The 19,152-nt window shown below is 41.7% G+C and overlaps 1 protein-coding gene across 2 annotated transcripts in view; it reads left to right on the forward strand.

Moving 5' to 3' along the window:
- The window catches only part of mccc1 (methylcrotonyl-CoA carboxylase subunit), a 78,226-nt gene that overhangs the window by 12,949 nt on the left and 46,125 nt on the right, over positions 1-19,152 (forward strand). For both annotated transcript variants that reach the window (XM_059651118.1, XM_048542029.2), the window contains exons 3-6: positions 2,915-3,054; positions 3,748-3,843; positions 12,763-12,884; positions 17,054-17,201. In XM_059651118.1, the coding sequence (XP_059507101.1) occupies positions 2,915-3,054; positions 3,748-3,843; positions 12,763-12,884; positions 17,054-17,201 (506 nt within the window). The remainder of the gene's footprint in view (positions 1-2,914; positions 3,055-3,747; positions 3,844-12,762; positions 12,885-17,053; positions 17,202-19,152) is intronic.

A 19,152-nucleotide genomic window follows, 5' to 3' on the forward strand; every position in this document is an offset into this window, starting at 1 on the left:
AGCTATCATTATCACTAAGGAGGCAGTGCTGGGCAAGCTAATGGGCTAAAGGTAGACAAGTCTCCTAGCCTTGATGTAATGCTTCCCAGGGCACAAAAGAGGTGATGGGGGAAATAGCAAATGCACTAGTAATTATTTACCAAAATTCACTGGACTCTGGGGTGGTTCCTGCAGATTGGAAAACAGCCAATATGATGCCACTGTTAGAAAAAGGAAATAGACAAAAAGCAAGTAACTGTAGGCCAGTTAGCTTAACTTCGGTAGTAGGGAAAATGCTTGAATCTATCATTAAGGAAGAAATAGCAAGTCATCTGGATATAAATTGTCCCATTGGGAATACCCAGCGTGGGTTCATGAAAGGTAGGTCATGTTTAACTAATTTGGTGGAATTCTTTGAGGACATCACTTGCATGGTGGACAGTGGGGAACCTGTGGATGTGGTGTATCTGGATTTCCAGAAAGAATTTGACAAGGTGCCACACCAAAGGCTGCTACATAAAATAAATTTGCATGGTATTACAGGTAATGTAATAGGATTGGTTGACCAGTACAAAGTAAAGAGTAGGGGTAAATAGGTATTTTTCTGGTTGGCGGTCAATGGCTAGTGGTGTGCCTCAGGGATCAGTGTTGGGATCTCAATTGTTTAAAATTTACATAGATGATTTGAAGTTGGGGACAAATCAAAATTTGCAGATGACACTGAGGTGAGTGGTAAAACAAAGTGTGCAGAAGACACTGAAAGTCTGCAGAGGGATGTAGATAGTCTAAGTGAGTGGGCAAAGGTCTGGCAGATGGAGTACAATGTTGGTAATTGTGAGGTCATCCATTTTGGAAGGAATAACAACAAAATGAACTACGTTTTAAATAGTAAAAAAATTGCAGCACGCTGCTGTGCAGAGGGACTTGGGTGTCCTCGTGCATGAATCGCTGAAGGGAGGATTGCAGGTGCAGCAGGTGATTAAAAAGGCAAATGGAATTTTGTCTGCCGTTGCTCAAGGGATAGAGTTTAAAAACAGGGAGGCTATGCTGCAGCTGTATAGGGTCCTGGTGAGGCCACATCTGGAGTACTGTGTGCAGTTTTGGTCTCCTTACTTGAGAAGAGATATCCTCGCACTGGAAGGGGTACAGAGGAGATTCACTCAGTTGATCCCAGAGTTGAGGGGGTTAGATTGTGAGGACGGACTGAGTAGACTGGGATTATACTCATTGGAATTCAGAAGAATGAGGGGAGATCTTGTAGAAACATATAAGATTATGAAGGGAATAGGTAAAATGGAGGCAGGGAGGTTGTTTCTGCTAGCAGGTGACACTTGGACTAGAGGGCATCGCCTCAAAATAAAGGGAAGCAGATGTAGGACTGAGGTCAGGAGGAAGGTCTTCACCCAAAAGGTTGTGAATCTGTGGAATTCCCTGCCTGGTGAAGTGGTTGAAGTTACCTCACTGAATGTTTTGAAGGCAAGGCTAGATAAATTTTTGAAAGATAAAGAAATTAAGGGTTATGGTGAGTGGGCGGATAAGTGGAGCTGAGTCTCAAAAAGATTAGCCATGATCTTTTTAAATGGTGGGGCAGGCTCGAGGGGCCAAATGGCCTACTCCTGCTCCTAGTTCTTGTGTTCTTATGTTCTTTGGAGTCATTTCAGAGGAGACTTACGAGATTGATACTTGGAATGAGCATGTTACTTGGGTTGCTTCCACTGGGGTTTAGAAGATTGAGGTGTGACTTGATTGAAGTGTATAAGATTCTGAAAGGTCTTCACAAGGCTTACATGGACAGGATGGTTTTTCTTGTGGTTGAGTTCAGAACAAGGATGCATTTTAAAATTTAGGGTTTGCCTTTTTAAAACAGAGGTGAGAAGAATTTGTTTTCCTGAGGCTTGTGTAGTTTTGGAACTGTATGCCTAAGAGGTATAATCATTTAAGGCAATGGAATCAATGGTCTTCAAAGGTAGATGGTAATGAGAAATTCAAGGCACCAACAGATCAGCCATTATATTTTGGCAGGGACAAATTGCCTAATTCTTCTCTCAATTCATCAGGTTTTAAGACTGTATCAGTGAAGAAAGCAAAAGTATCTTTTTAACTCTGGTTGCCATAACGAAGGGTCACAAACAGAAGTATCGATTGTTTTTCTTTGTCCTCCTCCTTTGGCAATCCTACAGGAATTAAGATGATTCCCTTCCATTTTGGGGTGGGTTTAATGAAGGCTGAATAGTTTTATTCTGGAGCCACAGACCCTGCCACAGGTGTGGCAGGTGATGATGACGAGGTGGGTTCCATGCTTGCTACCAAACCTGCTGAGTAGCTGTAGCATTTCTGATAATGGGAACTGCAGATGCTGGAGAATCCAAGATAATAAAATGTGAGGCTGGATGAACACAGCAGGCCAAGCAGCATCTCGGGAGCACAAAAGCTGATGTTTCAGGAGGCTCTCTGGTGAAGGGTCTAGGCACGAAAGGTCAGCTTTTGTGCTCCTGAAATGCTGCTGGGCCTGCTGTGTTCATCCAGCCTCACACTTTATTATCTTAGCTGTAGCATTTCTGTTTGTTTTTACTTCAGATTTCCAGTGTCCACACTGTTTTCCTTTGGTCATCATTTTATTGTTCTGGAGTCGGAGTTTGTATTGTTTACAACCAAGATATTATTGATATTTTTAAATAAAAATTATTTGACAAATATTACATGATTTATTATGAACAAGTTTTATAAGCTGATTTACATCTTGTCACTTGTGATCCCTCTTGAACACCAAGATACTGGAAAATACCATTATAGTAGCCAAAATCTAATCAGAAAGGAAGATCATCTTTCCCATAATAGTGTTTATAGATTTATTTTCTGAACGCTTGCTGTCTGTTCATGATTATAAGCAGTTTATTTGTATAAAATGTAAATAAATTCTTGATTTCTTTTACAGGCACTTGCAGAATTGAGAAAATTCTAATTGCGAATCGGGGTGAGATTGCCTGCAGAGTAATGCGGACAGCAAAGAAGTTGGGTGTTCGTTCTGTTGCTGTGTACAGTGAAGCAGACAAAAATTCCATGCATGTCACAATGGTATGGCATGATACCAGAGCACGCGTGATGATGTTTCAATCTGTATATTGATTGTTTTTATGGATTAATCTGATGCTGTAATGTTGTTTTCGCATCAGAATGAGTAATGCCTATGCTTTAAAGTAAATCGGGGGTTAAATTTAACTTCACACGAGGGCACGACAGATGGGAATGAATAAGTGTACATAGTATCCATTGACTTCATGGTACAATGTCAGATGGCATTTGTATAACAAGCAGCTGATCTAGTACTGCTGTTTGCACCTCCACAATCAATTTCTTTGCGGTATTTTTTCTTTCCGGTATTAACTATTATGCAACACAGGCTGGATTTCTTTACTTGTTATTTTCCACTTTTTACAAAACAATCTATGTATACTTTAGACATAGAGTTTGTTGCCTGGGCAATCTGCTCCTGCTTCATCTTCATTAATGGCTGTGTTGTCTTTGATGACATGCTAAATCTTGGTTTTGATCACATTGTTTATTAAACATAATTTTGGGAATCCTTGGTTAAGGCTCTTTTGTTCTAAAAGCAGTTGCAAATACATTTCCCAGAATATTTTGCCAACGAGAGCGATGATATGGAGATTGTTGCTCCAGTATGTTTATCGAAGTCAAAATAACAGAAACTATAAGATTCAAGTTTATTTTAGATATTCCATTGTGTACTAATTCGTTCTCACTCATCAGGCTGACGAAGCTTACCACATAGGACCTGCAGCCTCCCAGCAGAGCTACCTAAATGTGGAAAAGATAATCCAGGTAGCTAAAACAGCAGCAGCGCAGGTAATTTTTTTGAATCATTTTTTGATTTGTGATTCAAATTGAGAATGTGAGAATTGCACTGTTGCCTACCTTTGTACTACATTATAATTAATAAAACTATCTGCCTCATAGGTCTGAGTGATATCCCACACAATGAGTACAGAACGAAGTCCCCATAAAATTGACAAATAGATGTTAAACTTGGCCATTCTGTGAATCATGGGTCTTTGCAATATAATACATGTGATTTACAGTGTATCATAGAATTACTGTATAAACTAACATTACTGTTTTCCAGAGATAGTAGGAACTGCAGATGCTGGAGAATCTGAGATAACAAGGTAGAGCTGGATTAAACACAGCCAGCCAAGCAGCATCAGAGGAGCAGGAAAGCTGATGTTTAGGGTCCAGACCCGAAACGTCAGCTTTCCTGCTGTGTTCATCCAGTTCTGCACCTTGTTATTACTGTTTTCTATCTTTGTTAATGACAAACTAAAATTCATATTCTGTAAAAATATATTTCACGCCAGTATTGTAATGGATTTATTCCACTTGCAAGAGAACTAAAACTTAAGACACCTGTAGTTTTGGTCAGTTATGGTAGTATTTTAAGGGCTTATTCTGCATGAGTTTTTTTTCTGCATAATTTAGTTTTTTGAGGGAATGGACTACATCTGGATGAGCACAACATATGTAATACTGTGTCTGCTCTAGTTCAGAAGGTTGAGGGGTAACTTACAATTATTGAATTGGGTAGATGGAGAAAAGCTGTTTTGTCTGGACGGTGGAATCCAGTATAAGTGAGTATAGACCTAAAACTGGAGCTAAACCAGCCAGGAAGCAGATTTTACATGGAGGTTAGTGAAAAATATAGAATTTATTTCCACAAAAGGCTGTCATTATTGAGTCAGTGTTAATTGACAGCTAAGTTTCAAATGAATAATGGTATGAGTGGATGTGGAACAAAAGCATGAATGGATTTGAGGTGCAACTAAGTTGTGATCTGATTGAATGAGAGGGAAAAGTAGTTCAGGGGACTCAATGGGCTCCTTCTGTTTCTAATAATCCCTTGGTATTGGCGATATTGCATGTCATTTTCAGATAAGCTTTAAGTATCAACTAAGTTCATAAGTTCCCAAGTATAAAAGATCCCTTTTTATCAAGTTCTTCATATTTCATTTTCATTTTGTACTTAAAAAGCGTCACAACTTTTTAAAAAACATTAATGTATAGTGCTGAATCCTGACGCAGCTTTATTGTTGTGATTTGTTGTTTTTAGAAACTTAGAAAATAGGTGCAGGAGTAGGCCATTCGGCTCTTGGAGCCTGCACAGTCGTTCAATACGAAAATGGTTGGTCATACGATTTCTGTATCCCAGTCCCACTCTCTTCCCATACCCCTTGATCCCTTTAGCTGCAAGGGCTGCATCCAGCTCCGTCTTGAATATATCTAGTAAATTGACCCCAACAGCTTCCTGTGGGAGAGAATTCCACAGCTTCACAACACTGAGTGAAGAAATTCTTCCTCCTTTTCAGTCCTGAATGGCTTATCTCTTATTCTTAGACTGTAATCCCTTGTTCTGGACTTCCCAACATTGGGAATGTTCTTCCCACATCTAGCCTGTCCAGTCCCATCAAGATTTTGTATGTTTCTATGAGATCCCACCATATTCTTCTAAATTCCAGTGAATAAAGACCCACTTGATCCAGTTTTTCCACATGTGTCAGTTCCACCATCCCGGGAATCAGTTTGGTGAATCGTTGCTGGACTCCCTCAATAGCAACAATGTCCTTCCTTGGATTGGGAGACCAAACTGCACATAATACTTGAGGTACGGCCTCGCCATGGCCCTGTATAACTGCAGCAAGGCATCCTTACTCCAATACTTGAAATCCTCTCACTATGTAGAGAGCATGCTATTAGCTTTCCTCACTGCATGCTGCACCAGTGTGCCAGCCTTCAGCGACAGTTCCACCATGCCACCCAGGTATTATTGTACCCCACCTTTTTCTAAACTGCCACTGTTCCCTAAGAAATTGCCTTCCTATTTTTGTACAAAGTGGATAACTTCACATTTATCTATATTATATTTTATTTGCCAAGTATTTGTCCACTCAGCCAGTCTGTCAAAGTCACCCTGCAATCTAGAACATAGAACAGTACAGGCCCTTCGGCCCACGATGTTGTGCTGAACTTTTACCCTAATCCTAAAGTCAATCTAACCTCCACCGCTACGTTATACTATCGTCCATATGCCTGTCTAATAGCTACTTAAATGCCCCTAATGAGGCCAACTCCACTACCCTCTCCGGCAATGCATTCCACGCCCCTACCACTCTGAGTAAAGAATCTACCTCCGACGTCTCCCCTTTATCTACCTCCACTCACTTTAAAACTATGCCTCACATCCACCCTAGGAAAAAGTCTCTGGCCGTCCACTCTATCTATACCCCTGATAATTTTGTATACCTCTATCAAGTCACCTCTCATCCTTCATCGTTCTAAAGAGAAAAGCCCTAGCTCTCTTAACCTTTGATCGTAAGGCCTTCCCTCCATTCCAGGCAACATCCAAGAAAATCTCTGCCCCTTTTCCAACGCTTCTGCATCTCTCCTGTAATGAGGCTACCAGAAACTGCACATAGTACTGCAGATGTGGCCAAAATAGGCTTAGCATCTCTTAGCATCCTCCTCACAGCACACACTGCTACCCAGCTTAGTGTCATCTGCAAATTTGGAAATATGGTATACAATTCCCTTGACCAAATTGTTAATGTATATTATGGACAACTGGGGTCCCAACACTAAACCCTGTGGCACCCCACTTGTCATTGCCTGCCATTCTGAAAAGGACCCTTTTATTCCAACTCTTTTTGCTCCCTATTTACCAACCAGTTCTCTATCCACATCAAAACGTTATCTCTGATACCATGAGCTTTAATTTTCCTTGCTAATCTTTTATGTGGAACTGTCAAAAGCCTTTTGAAGGCCCAGATACACAAATCTGCTGATTCACCATTGTCTTCTCTGCTTGGCCACATCTCCAAAAATTCCAGATTTGTCAAATATAATTTCCCTTTAGTGAATCCACACTGACAACGATTAATTCCATCACCACTTTCCAATGCTCAGTTATTGCATCCTTAATAGAACATAGAACATAGAACAGTACAGCACAGAACAGGCCCTTCAGCCCACAATGTTGTGCCGACCATTGATCCTCATGGATGCACCCTCAAATTTCTGTGACCATATGCATGTCCAGCAGTCTCTTAAATGACCCCAATGACCTTGCTTCCACAACTGCTGCTGGCAACGCATTCCATGCTCTCACAACTCTCTGCGTAAAGAACCTGCCTCTGACATCCCCTCTATACTTTCCACCAACCAGCTTAAAACTATGACCCCTCGTGCTAGCCATTTCTGCCCTGGGAAATAGTCTCTGGCTATCGACTCTATCTATGCCTCTCATTATCTTGTATACCTCAATTAGGTCCCCTCTCCTCCTCCTTTTCTCCAATGAAAAGAGACCGAGCTCAGTCAACCTCTCTTCATAAGATAAGCCCTCCAGTCCAGGCAGCATCCTGGTAAACCTCCTCTGAACCCTCTCCAAAGCATCCACATCTTTCCTATAATAGGGCGCCCAGAACTGGACGCAGTATTCCAAGTGCGGTCTAACCAAAGTTTTATAGAGCTGCAACAAGATCTCACGACTCTTAAACTCAATCCCCCTGTTAATGAAAGCCAAAACACCATATGCTTTCTTAACAACCCTGTCCACTTGGGTGGCCATTTTAAGGGATCTATGTATCTGCACACCAAGATCCCTCTGTTCCTCCACTCTGCCAAGAATCCTATCCTTAATCCTGTACTCAGCTTTCAAATTCGACCTTCCAAAATGCATCACCTCGCATTTATCCAGGTTGAACTCCATCTGCCACCTCTCAGCCCATCTCTGCATCCTGTCAATGTCCCGCTGCAGCCTACAACAGCCCTCTACACTGTCAACGACACCTCCGACCTTTGTGTCGTCTGCAAACTTGCTGACCCATCCTTCAATTCCCTCGTCCAAGTCATTAATAAAAATTACAAACAGTAGAGGCCCAAGGACAGAGCCCTGTGGAACCCCACTCACCACTGACTTCCAGGCAGAATATTTTCCTTCTACTACCACTCGCTGTCTTCTGTTGGCCAGCCAATTCTGTATCCAAGCAGCTAAGTTCCCTTGTATCCCATTCCTCCTGACCTTCTGAATGAGCCTTCCATGGGGAACCTTATCAAATGCCTTACTGAAGTCCATATACACCACATCCACAGCTTGACCCTCATCAACCTTACTAGTCACATCCTCAAAAAACTCGATAAGGTTTGTAAGGCATGACCTACCCCTCACAAAGCCGTGTTGACTGTATTTGATCAAGCCATGCTCTTCCAGATGGTCATAAATCTTATCCCTCAGAATCCTTTCTAACACCTTGCAGACGACAGACGTGAGACTTACCGGTCTATAATTGCCGGGGATTTCCCTATTTCCTTTCTTGAAGAGAGGAATTACATTTGCCTCTCTCCAGTCCTCAGGTACGACTCCAGTGGAGAGCGAGGATGCAAAGATCTTCGCAAGTGGCAAAGCAATTGCATTTCTCGCTTCCCAAAGCAGCCGAGGACAAATCTGATCCGGGCCTGGCGACTTGTCAATCTTAATGTTTGACAAAATTTTCAGTACATCAGCTTCCTCTATCTCTATCCATTCCAGCATGCACACCTGCTCTTCAAAGGTTTCATTCACTACACAGGTCGTTTCTTTCGTAAAGACAGAAGCAAAAAACTCATTTAGGGCTTCCCCTACCTCCTCAGGCTCCACACACAAGTTCCCTATGCTATCCCTGATCGGCCCTACTCTTTCTTTGACCATTCTCTTATTCCTCACGTAAGTGTAAAATGCCTTTGTGTTTTCCCGGATTCCTTCTGCCAAGCCTTTCTCGTGCCCCCTCCTGGCTCTCCTCAGACCATTTTTGAGCTCCTTCCTTGCCTGCATGTAATCCTCTCTAGCTGAACTTGACCCTAGCTTCCTCCACCTTATGTAAGCTACCTTCTTCCTTTTCACTAGAAGCTCCACCGCTCTCGTCATCCAAGGTTCCTTTATCTTACCCCGTCTTGCCTGTCTCAGAGGGACATATTTACTCATCACTCCCAACAACTGTTCCTTAAACCATCTCCACATGTCTATAGTTCCCTTACCATGGAACAACTGCTCCCAGTCCATGCTTCCTAACTCGTGTCTAATCGCATCATAGTTTCCTCTTCCCCAATTAAATATCCTCCCATTCTGCCTAATCCTCTCCTTCTCCATAGCTATGTAGAATGAGAGAGTGTTATGGTCACTATCACCAAAATGCTCTCCCACCACAAGATCTGATACCTGCCCCGGCTCGTTTCCGAGCACCAAGTCTAGAATGGCCTCTCCCCTCGTCGGCCTGTCAACGTACTGCGTTAGGAAACCCTCCTGAACACACCTTACAAAAACAGCTCCATTCAAATCTTCTGCTCGAAGGAGGTTCCAATCAATATTAGGAAAGTTAAAGTCACCCATTACAACAACCCTACTGCGTCCACACTTTTCCAAAATCTGTCGACCTATGCTTTCTACAATCTCCCTGCTGCTATTGGGGGGCCTGTAGTAAACCCCTAACGAGGTGACTACTCCCTTGCTGTTCCTAATTTCCACCCATACTGACTCAGTAGGCAGATCTTCCTTGACAAAGGAAGCTTCTGTAGCTGTGATACCCTCTCTGATTAGTAGTGCTACACCGCCTCCTCTTTTTCCCCCCTCCCTATTCTTTTTAAATGTTCTAAACCCTGGAATATCCAGCAACCATTCCAGCCCATGAGAAACCCATGTCTCTGTTATAGCGTTAATGATTGATGGTGAAGAAAATTCTGGAGTCAATGTCACACAATTCCCCATTTTTTTTGCTCGCTCCTTTTTTTAAAAGAGTGGAGTTACATCAGTTACCCTTCAGTCCTTTAGAACTCTTCTGGAGTCTACGAAATGCTGAAAATGTTCGCTAATGCATCTGCTATTTTTAGTGCCACTTCCTGAAGTACTTTGGGATGCAGTGCATTAGGCCTGAGGGATGTATTGGGTTTTAATCCTATCTGTTTTCCCAGTACCATATCCTGATGAATAAGGATTTTGTTCAGTTCCTCCTTTGTGCTTGACCCTCTGTCTCCTAGCATTTCCTGAAAGTTATTTGTGTCCTCCTTAGTGAAGAAATATCCAAAGTATATTGTTCAGCCGGTCTGACATCTGTTTGTTGTCCATTATGAATTCATCTGATTCTAACTGCAACTGACCTACATTTGTTTTCACTAGCCTTTTTCTCTTCATGTACATATAGAAGTTTTTGCAGTCAGTTTTTATGTTTTCCGCAAGCTTACTTTCACATACCATTTTCCCTTTCCGAATTAAACCCTTCGTCCTCCTCTACTAAGTTTTAAATTTCTCCCAGTCCTTGAGTTTGCTGCTTTTTCTAGCCAATCTATACGCCTTCTGTTTGGCGTTAACACTGTCCCGATTTCCTTTGTTAGTCATGGTTGAGCCACTTTCCTGTTTTACTCTTACGCCAGACAGGGATATATAATTGTTGAAGTTGATACTTGTGTTCTTTAAATGTCTGCCGTTGCATTTTCACTGTCAACCCCGTAAGTATCCTAACCAATGCATGTCTCATAACATCAAAGTTAGCCTTCTCTAAATTCAGGACCCTGGTTTCAGATTTAATTGTGTCACTCTCCATTTCAATGAAAAATTCTACCATATTATGGTCACTCTTCCCCAAAGGATCTTGTACCACGTCGCTAATTAATGCTCTCTTGTTACACAATAACCAGTCTAGGATGGTTTGCTCTCTAGTTGATTCCTCAACATGTTGTTCAAGGAAACCATCCCTCATACATTACAGGAAATCCTCCTTCATCGCATTGCTACCAGTTTGTTTAGTCCAATCAATATGTAGATTGAAGACACATAATAGTAGCTGTACCTGTGTTGCACGCGTCTCTAATATCCTGTTTGGTATGTTGCCCAATATCACAACTCCTGTTTGGTGGTCTGTACATAACTCCCACCAACATCTTTTTCCCTTTGGTGTTCCGCAGCTCCACCCATACAGATTCTACATCGTCCTAGCTGAGGTCTTTCCTTGCCAATGTGTTAATCTCTTCCTTTACCACTACCCCACCTCCCTTTCCTTTCGATTCTGTCCATCTTTCCTGAAAATCAAATATCCCTGGGTGTTGAGTTCCCATCTTCGGTCTGCCTGGAGCCATGCCTCTGTGATCCCAGTCACATCATATCCGTTAATAACTATTTGCGCAGTTAATTCATCCACCTTTTTACACATGGTCCTTGCACTGAGACGTGAAGCCTTCAGGCTCATTTTTTTAAAAAAAAATCTACTGACCTTTTAGAATCGTTGTGAAATATGGCCACTTTTTGATTTTTGTCTTTGGTTTCTCTGCCTTCTACTTTCACTTTTCCCCTTACTGTCCTTTGTTTCTGTCTCCAATTTACTTCTCTCCAACTTCCTGCATTGGTTCTCATCCACCTGCCATGTTAGCTTAAAACCTCCCCAACACCACTAGCAAATACTCCCTCTAGGACATTGGTTCCAGACATAGAAATATTCAGCACGGAAACAGACCCTTCAGTCCAACTCATCAATGCCGAGCAGGTATCCTAAAAAGATCTGGCCCCATTTGCAAGCAGTTGGCCCATATCCCTCTAAACCCTCCCTGTTCATATACCCATCCAGATGACTTTTAAATGCTATATTCGTACCAGCTTCCACCACTTGCTGTAGCAACTGATTTCGTGTACACGCTACCCTCTGAGTTGAAAATATTTCCCTTTAACATCTTGCCTCTCTCACCTTAAACCTAAGCTTTCTAATTTTGGGCTCCCTCACCCTGGGGAAAAGATCTTGCCTATTTACCCTATCCGTGCCCCTCATAATTTTATAAACCTCTATATGGCCACCCCTTAGCCTCCAATACTCCAGGGAAAATAGCCCCAGCCTATTCAGTGTCTCATTTAGCTCAAACACTCCAACCTTGGCAACATCCTCATAAATCTTTTCTGAACCCTTTCTAGTTTCACAGCATCCTTCCTATAGTAGGGTGACCAGAATTGCACGCAGTACTCCAGAAATGGCCTAACCAATGTCCTGTACGGCCTCAACATGACTTCCCAATTCCTGCACTCAATGCACTGACTAATAAAAGCAAGCATACCAAACACCACCTTCACTATCCTACCTCCAGCTCCACTTTCAAGCGACTATGAACCTGCACTCTACCCTGGTCAGATGTAGACCATCCAGCTTTTACTGGTCCCACATCCCCAAGATCCGGTTCCAACATCTCAGGAATTTAAATCCTTCCCTCTTGCCCCATCCTTCCAAGCCACATATTCATTGCTATCCTGCCATTCCTACTTTGGCTAGCACGTGGCAGTAGTTGCAATCCTGAGATTTCTACCTTTGAGGTTTTACTTTTCAGTTTGTCTCCTAACTCCCTAAATTCGGCTTGTAGGACCTCACCCTATGTTATACCTCTATTGTTGGTGCCTATTTGCAACACAACAGCTGGCTGTTCACAACCCCCCACTACCCTCCAAGAATCTCCTGCAGCCGCTTCGAGACATCCTTGACCCTTGCACCAGGGAGGCAACATACCATCTGGGAGTCATGTTTGTGGCCACAGAAACGCCTGCCTATTCCCCTTTCAATTGAACCCCCTATCACTATAACTCTACCACTTTTTAAAAATTCCTGCACTCCTGTGCAGCGGAGCTAGCCACATGCCACTAATCTGGCTGCTGGCACCTTCCCCTGTTGAGCCATGTCCCCCAACAGTATTCATTCTGTGGTTTATCTCTTGCAGGCCATCCACCCAGGCTATGGATTCCTTTCTGAGAATACAGAATTTGCAGAACGATGTAAAAAGGAGGGCATCATTTTTATTGGACCTCCTTCTTCAGCCATTCGAGATATGGGCATCAAGAGGTAATAGATTGATCTGAGGTTAGCATTTATTACATAAGAAATTAAACAGAAAGTCACTTGTAGAAAAGTAGTGATGATTCAGATTTGGTAAACATCTTGTCATTAAGCATGAGAAATTGCTGTGGCAGAGGCCAAATAGTAGTTGGAGATCAATAGTACATGAGGCACCATTCCGTGGAGTTTGACACAAAGCTGTTAACGTAGTGATTACATTGTATTCTTCTGTGCTGTTAAACCAGGTTCTCAAGATGAGCTTAGAAAGCTGTATAGAGGTGTTTGTTTCAGAGAAAAAAACTGAACACCGTATTTTGACATGGGAATAAGATGTGTTTCCATTTTCAGAATGAGTAGTATTAAGCTTACGACTGGACTATTAATCCACAGTCCCAGGTAAAAGTCAGGGTGTATGTGTTCAAATCCTGCTGTGACAGATGGTGGAATTTGAATTCAGTTAAAAGAAACAGGAAGTATGATCCGAATGATGATCATGAAATCGTTGTCCACTGTCAGGAATAACTGGCTCACTGATGGTCCTTAAAGGAGGAAATTGCTGTCTTTACTAGAAGCAAAAACAGAAATAGCTGGAAAAGCTCAGCGGGTCTGGCAGCAACTGTGGAGAGAAATCAAAGTTAATGTTTCAGCTCGAGTGACCCCTCATCAGAAGTAATGGTAGCGAGGCAGTCTATGTGCAAAAGACAAGGTGGGGGAGAGGGTGGTGTAAGGATAGCTAGGGGTAGAGTCCAAAGAGATACAAGAGCAGCTGGGCAGACAAAGAAGGAGCTACGATCTGGCTAGGAGGGTGAATAGCTGGTAATGGGGACTGTTGGTGGCTGACACTGCGTTGTATGTAATAGCAGACTGTGATAACAAGGTCTGATGTGTTGGGGTTAGGGTAAGGACATGGGAGAGTTCAAGTTATCGAACTGATATTGAGTCCAGAAGGATGTAGGGTCTCTAAGCAGAAAATGGGGTGCTGTTCTTCCAGCTTGTGCTGAGTTTTGCTGGAGGACTGCAACAAGCCTGAGACGGAGATCTTGACAAGGGAAGAGGATGGTGTTAAAGTGGCAGGCAACTGGAAGCAGAGCGGTCACCCAGTCTACACTTTGTTTCCCCAGCGTAGAGGATACCACATTGTGAGCAGTGAAAGCAGTACAGTAGATTGCAAAAATTGCAAGTAAAGTGCTCCTTCACTTGGAGGGTGTTGGAGCCCTTGGATACTGAGGAAGAGGAAGTAAATAGACATGCGTTGCACCTTTGGTGGTTGCAGGGGAAGGTGCCGTGTGGCTGTCAGGCTGGGTGTTGGGAATGAAGGAAGAATGGACCAGAGAGAATGATCCCTGAGGAAGACTGACAAGGGAAGGGGAGGGGAATATGTGTCTGGTGTTATCATCTCACTGGAGGTGGCAGAAATGCCAGCTAATGATCCTCTGGATATGGACTCTGGTGGGATGGTAGGTGAAGACAAGAGGACCCTAGCACTGTTGCAGGAGGAAAACGATGTGGTGAGGGCCAAAGTTCCTGAGATGGGTCAAACCTGGCTGAGGGCCCTGTCAAAAATGGTGCTGAGGAATTCTCTGTTGAGAAAGAAGGTGGACATTTCAGATGCTGCCTTGTCAAAGTTGGCATCTTTGGAACAGATCTGATGGAGATAGCAGAATTGGGAGAATGGAATTGAGCCTTTCCAGGAAGCATGGTTTGAGACTGTGTGGTCAATGTAACTATGAATTTATAGTGGATATTGGTGGCCAGCCTCTAAACAGATGTTCAGGAAGGGAAGGGAAAGGAGGAGTCAGAGATGGGCCAGGTGAAAGTGAGAGCAGGGTAGAAATTAGAAGCAAAATCAATCAACTTTTCCAATTCTGGATGAGAGAGAAAAGCAGCACCAATAATATCACTGATATATCAGTGAAAGAGTTGTGGGTGGGGCTGAAATAGCACTGGAACAAAGAATGCCCCATGTACTCCATCTTTACCTGGACTGGCCAAATGTGACTCCAGACCTATAGCAATGTGGTTGTGCTTTTTGAGCAGCTAGGGATGAATAATAGATGATAGCCTAACCGGTAAAATTCAAATGTAATGATTGAATTCTAAAAATAGTCAGATCCCAGACTGAACTCTGGCTTGCTAAATAATATTTTGTGGGCTTTTTTTTTAAACAAGGCAGTCTATTACTGAAGTATAAGTATGCCATCTTGCACATTTGGGCGTTATGGTAAAAAATTTATGCAATAAAGGAAATAGAGATAAAGTAGAAAGAACCAAGCCATTTAAATAAAATGCACGTTTAAAGATTTCTAAACACTTGGTTAAAAATGTATTCCTGTTAATCACAAAAACACTTCTTTATAGATCTCAAATGCACTCATTTGCAGTATTCACACCAGAAAGAATCTCCTTCTCTATCAACTCTACAGGCTTAATTTAACTGTGACTTCAACTACGTTTGTTGACTTGCTCACTGAGCTGGTAAGTTTGTTTGCAGACATTCTGTCACCAAACTCGGTGACCTATCAGTGAACCTTGGGTGAAGCGTTGTTGTTCTGTCCTGCTTGCTATTTATGTATCTTGGTTTGTTGGGGTGGGTGGCATCACTTGCGGATTTGTTTTTTAGTGGTTGATATATGGGGTCCAGTTCTACATGTTTGTTAATGGAGCTCTGGTGCGAGTGCTAGGCCTCCAGGAATTCTTGGGTGTGTCTTTGGTTGGCATCTCTTAAGCCGGCTACATTGTCATGTTGTTTCAATACACATGGACAAAGAGGAACATCAATTAGACTAGGAGGCGCACAAATGATGTTATCTAGTATGGTGATGAAACATCTGCAAATAAACTAACCAGCTTGGCGAGCAAGTCAACAAACTCCTCAACAACCTGAGCTACACATCTTCTCAAAAACCTTGTCACTTCAACTCCCAGTCTGGAGAATCTGATTGCCTCTTCCTGGAATCTTCATGCACCTGAATTTAAATCTTCTTAGATTCTAATAACCTCTTTAGGGTTTTACCCAAACATTTCTGGTCTGGACCTATTACTAACCTCGTTACTCTGTGGTAATTTTTTAAAAAAAATTACCACAATCTTCTCCCTTTTGACAGGTACAATTGCTTTAAACATCATCATCTTCAGCTAAGAACTACCCTAAACTGAAACTATAGCTGAAAAGTTTCTTTAAGCTATTGAGTGCTTCCACCCAAACTTAAAGTCCAGAATCTTCCATCGGAAAGCCTTGTGTACTACACTGTGTGCTTTTTTCACTTGTAAACTCTCCCACTGTAAAGAAAAACTCATTAATTCTTGGAGGCTATCTCTTTTAAAGTGTTTTGAAAGAAATCACCAGAAATACTTGCAAGTTAATCATTAAACTCCTTCAGACGCACACACTGCACTGTATGTCACTAGTTTAAAATTCAAAAATCCAAACTCCAAAATGAATAATTGTGAAGTATTTACCAATCACACTCTCTACATAGCATTTTTATGTTTCAATAACCACTCTGCTGTAAATAGGTAACTTAACAAATTGAATACCTTTTGAGCTGTCCCTGGATAATCATTTGATCCCTAAAGCAATTTTGCAGGGAGCCCATTGCATTCAAAATGGAACACTGTAGTTTTGGATTTGTATTATATCAAGGTTGTGAAACTAAACTGAAAGTTTGATAAACTGGGTGGGTATAGAGGGTTAGATGCTGAATTTTAATTTCAGGAATCTAGTACCAAATCCAGGCCAGAGTGTGTTGAACAGTCTTGGAAAAAACTCTATGTTGTAGTGGGAAAGTTGGAACAAAATATCCGACTGATGCAGAAGAAGTACTTCTCTGAGATTTGATTTGAAGGGTGTGGTGTTATTGTAGAATGAGCTTTTCAGTCTCCCTACATCCTGAGAGCGCTCAATACTGATAACGTGCCTGAAGTGAGAAGTACTCCATTATCCAGCATAGCATCCTACCGTTGGACGTACACAAAAAATTAACAAAACAAAGAAATAAAAAGACACTTTGATCTGGGACTTCCATTCTGCTCTGTCCAGTGCTCTTCATTCCAAAGCCGTTAATAAACAATTCCTATACAGTTTGGTTGCTGAGATTACAACAGTTCTTAAAAAGAAAGGAGTCTGTGAACAGTAATTTATTTGTATTTGCCTTTATATGTTTTTTATTATCTAGCACTTCAAAAGCCATAATGTCAGCTGCTGGGGTGCCTGTCATTAAGGGTTACCATGGTGATGAACAATCTGATCAACATTTAATGGAGGAAGCCAGTAGAATTGGTTATCCTGTGATGATAAAAGCAGTTCGTGGTGGAGGTGGCAAGGTACGACATAACCAATGTGCATTAATAGAATAGGTGCAGTATTATTTTAGGTTACAGTATTTGATCATAGAGAACGCAGATCACAAATTGGCTACCTACTGTGCTTTAACATTCAGCTCATCATGTTTAGACTGGCGCTCCAAATGCGCATCTGACCTAACGCTTTCCTATGCTTCTCCTGTAACCCTGCATATTCTTCCTCTTCAGATAACAAATTGACTGTTGAACGCCTGCACTGAACCTGCCCATCACACGTTTAGGCAGTGCATTCTGGATCCTAATCGCTTCTACATGAAATATATTTTCTTCATATCAACTTTTTTTTAGCTGACTACTTTAAATCAGTGCCCAGTCATTTTTCACAGGCAGGAGCATTTTCTTCTTATTTACTTTGGCCCTAAATCTTGGGAGATATGGACAATCAAGTCTCCTCTTAACCTTCTGTTCTTTCAGGAAAAACAGTCTCAGCTTTCCCAGTCCTCCTTCTTCATGAAAATTCCTCATCCCTGGAACTGTTCTTGCAAACCTGTTCTGCACTGTGTTTAATACTTTCATAACAGTTCTAAAATACAGAGCCCAATACTAGATGCAGTACTCCAGTGAGACTGAACCCCTTCAAAGTAAGTTCAATATAATGTCCTTGCTCTTGCACTCTGTGGCCCTATTAATAAAGCCTAGGGTACAGATGCTTTATTAACTTCTCTGTCCACCTGTCTTGTCACCTTTAATGATTATGAACATCTATACCTGTTTGCTCTGCACCTGCGTCCCTTTTAGAATTGAATCCTTTATTTCTGTATTCTCTCCAAGATATTATTCCCTCATTCTCCTCTATAAACTTCATCTGCCACCTCTCTGCCAACTCCAACTTGTAAATGACCTTTTAAAGTTCTTTATTTTCTCCTAACCATTTATAATGTTTTCAAAATGCTGAATGTTCAGATGGTTCCACAATAAATTCATAGGCCAAGTTTTGAAAATCCAAACAAAAGGTTAATGAAGTGAGCAACATATATATGAAAGTGTTTTTGTCAATTTTTTTTTTTAAAATTTTACAATTTCATATTTAATGTTATTAGTCTCTCTCTAAAGTTTTTTTTTTCTGTTCAACATCTACATCTTTTAGGAGAAATTGAATTGGATACAAAATGATGCAAAGGGATCAAAATTAGTATGCGAGTGTATTTATTTTTGGTGTAAGACCGGTGCAACTCTGACTGTAACTTAACTGATTTGCTGATGTGCTCAGACCACAGCTAAACTTGTCAGTTTTTTTCAAGTGCTCCTGTTGGCTAACACAAGTGTTAGATCCTTTGCAAATATTAATAAGGAGACCACTATTCTCACACCAAATTGGGTCACATACAACAGGCTCACATATTCCTGCTGTTGAAGCAGCTCAGCAGGTGTTTGCTGCCTAAATCTATTTTTAGAAAAAAATCTTTTTCAAGTTTGGGGCAGACTGTGACATAGTGTTTCTAGAGGTCCAGGTTAATGTGCTGAGAATATTCATTCAAATTCAACTCTGGCAGCTACTAGAAATTAAATTCCATTAACAAAATATGGAATTGAAATCTAGTCTCAGTAATAGAGACCATGAAACTATCATCAATTATTGTTTAAAATCTCATTTGGTTCATGAATGTCCTTTTTAGGTAAAGGAATACGCAGCTGTTACCTACCTATGATTCCAGAACTGCTGTAATGTGGTTTACTTTTAGCTGCCCTCTAAGGTGGCATAGCCAGAAGTTTGATTCCAGGGCATTTAGGGATGGGCAACAAGAGTGCCCTTGTCAGTAATGCCCATGTTCCATGAAAGCATTAAAGAAAAACGATGCCAGGAGGGCAGAAATTCTCCTGGCAGACCATTGTTGATACTCTTCCCGTTGTCAAACCAGTGAGCTGTCTGTCCATATGCTAGAACCAGCAAGTTTGTTAGGTGTTGAATCCC

Source organism: Stegostoma tigrinum, chromosome 14, assembly GCF_030684315.1.
Source record: "Stegostoma tigrinum isolate sSteTig4 chromosome 14, sSteTig4.hap1, whole genome shotgun sequence".
NCBI classification, from domain to species: Eukaryota; Metazoa; Chordata; class Chondrichthyes; order Orectolobiformes; family Stegostomatidae; genus Stegostoma; species Stegostoma tigrinum.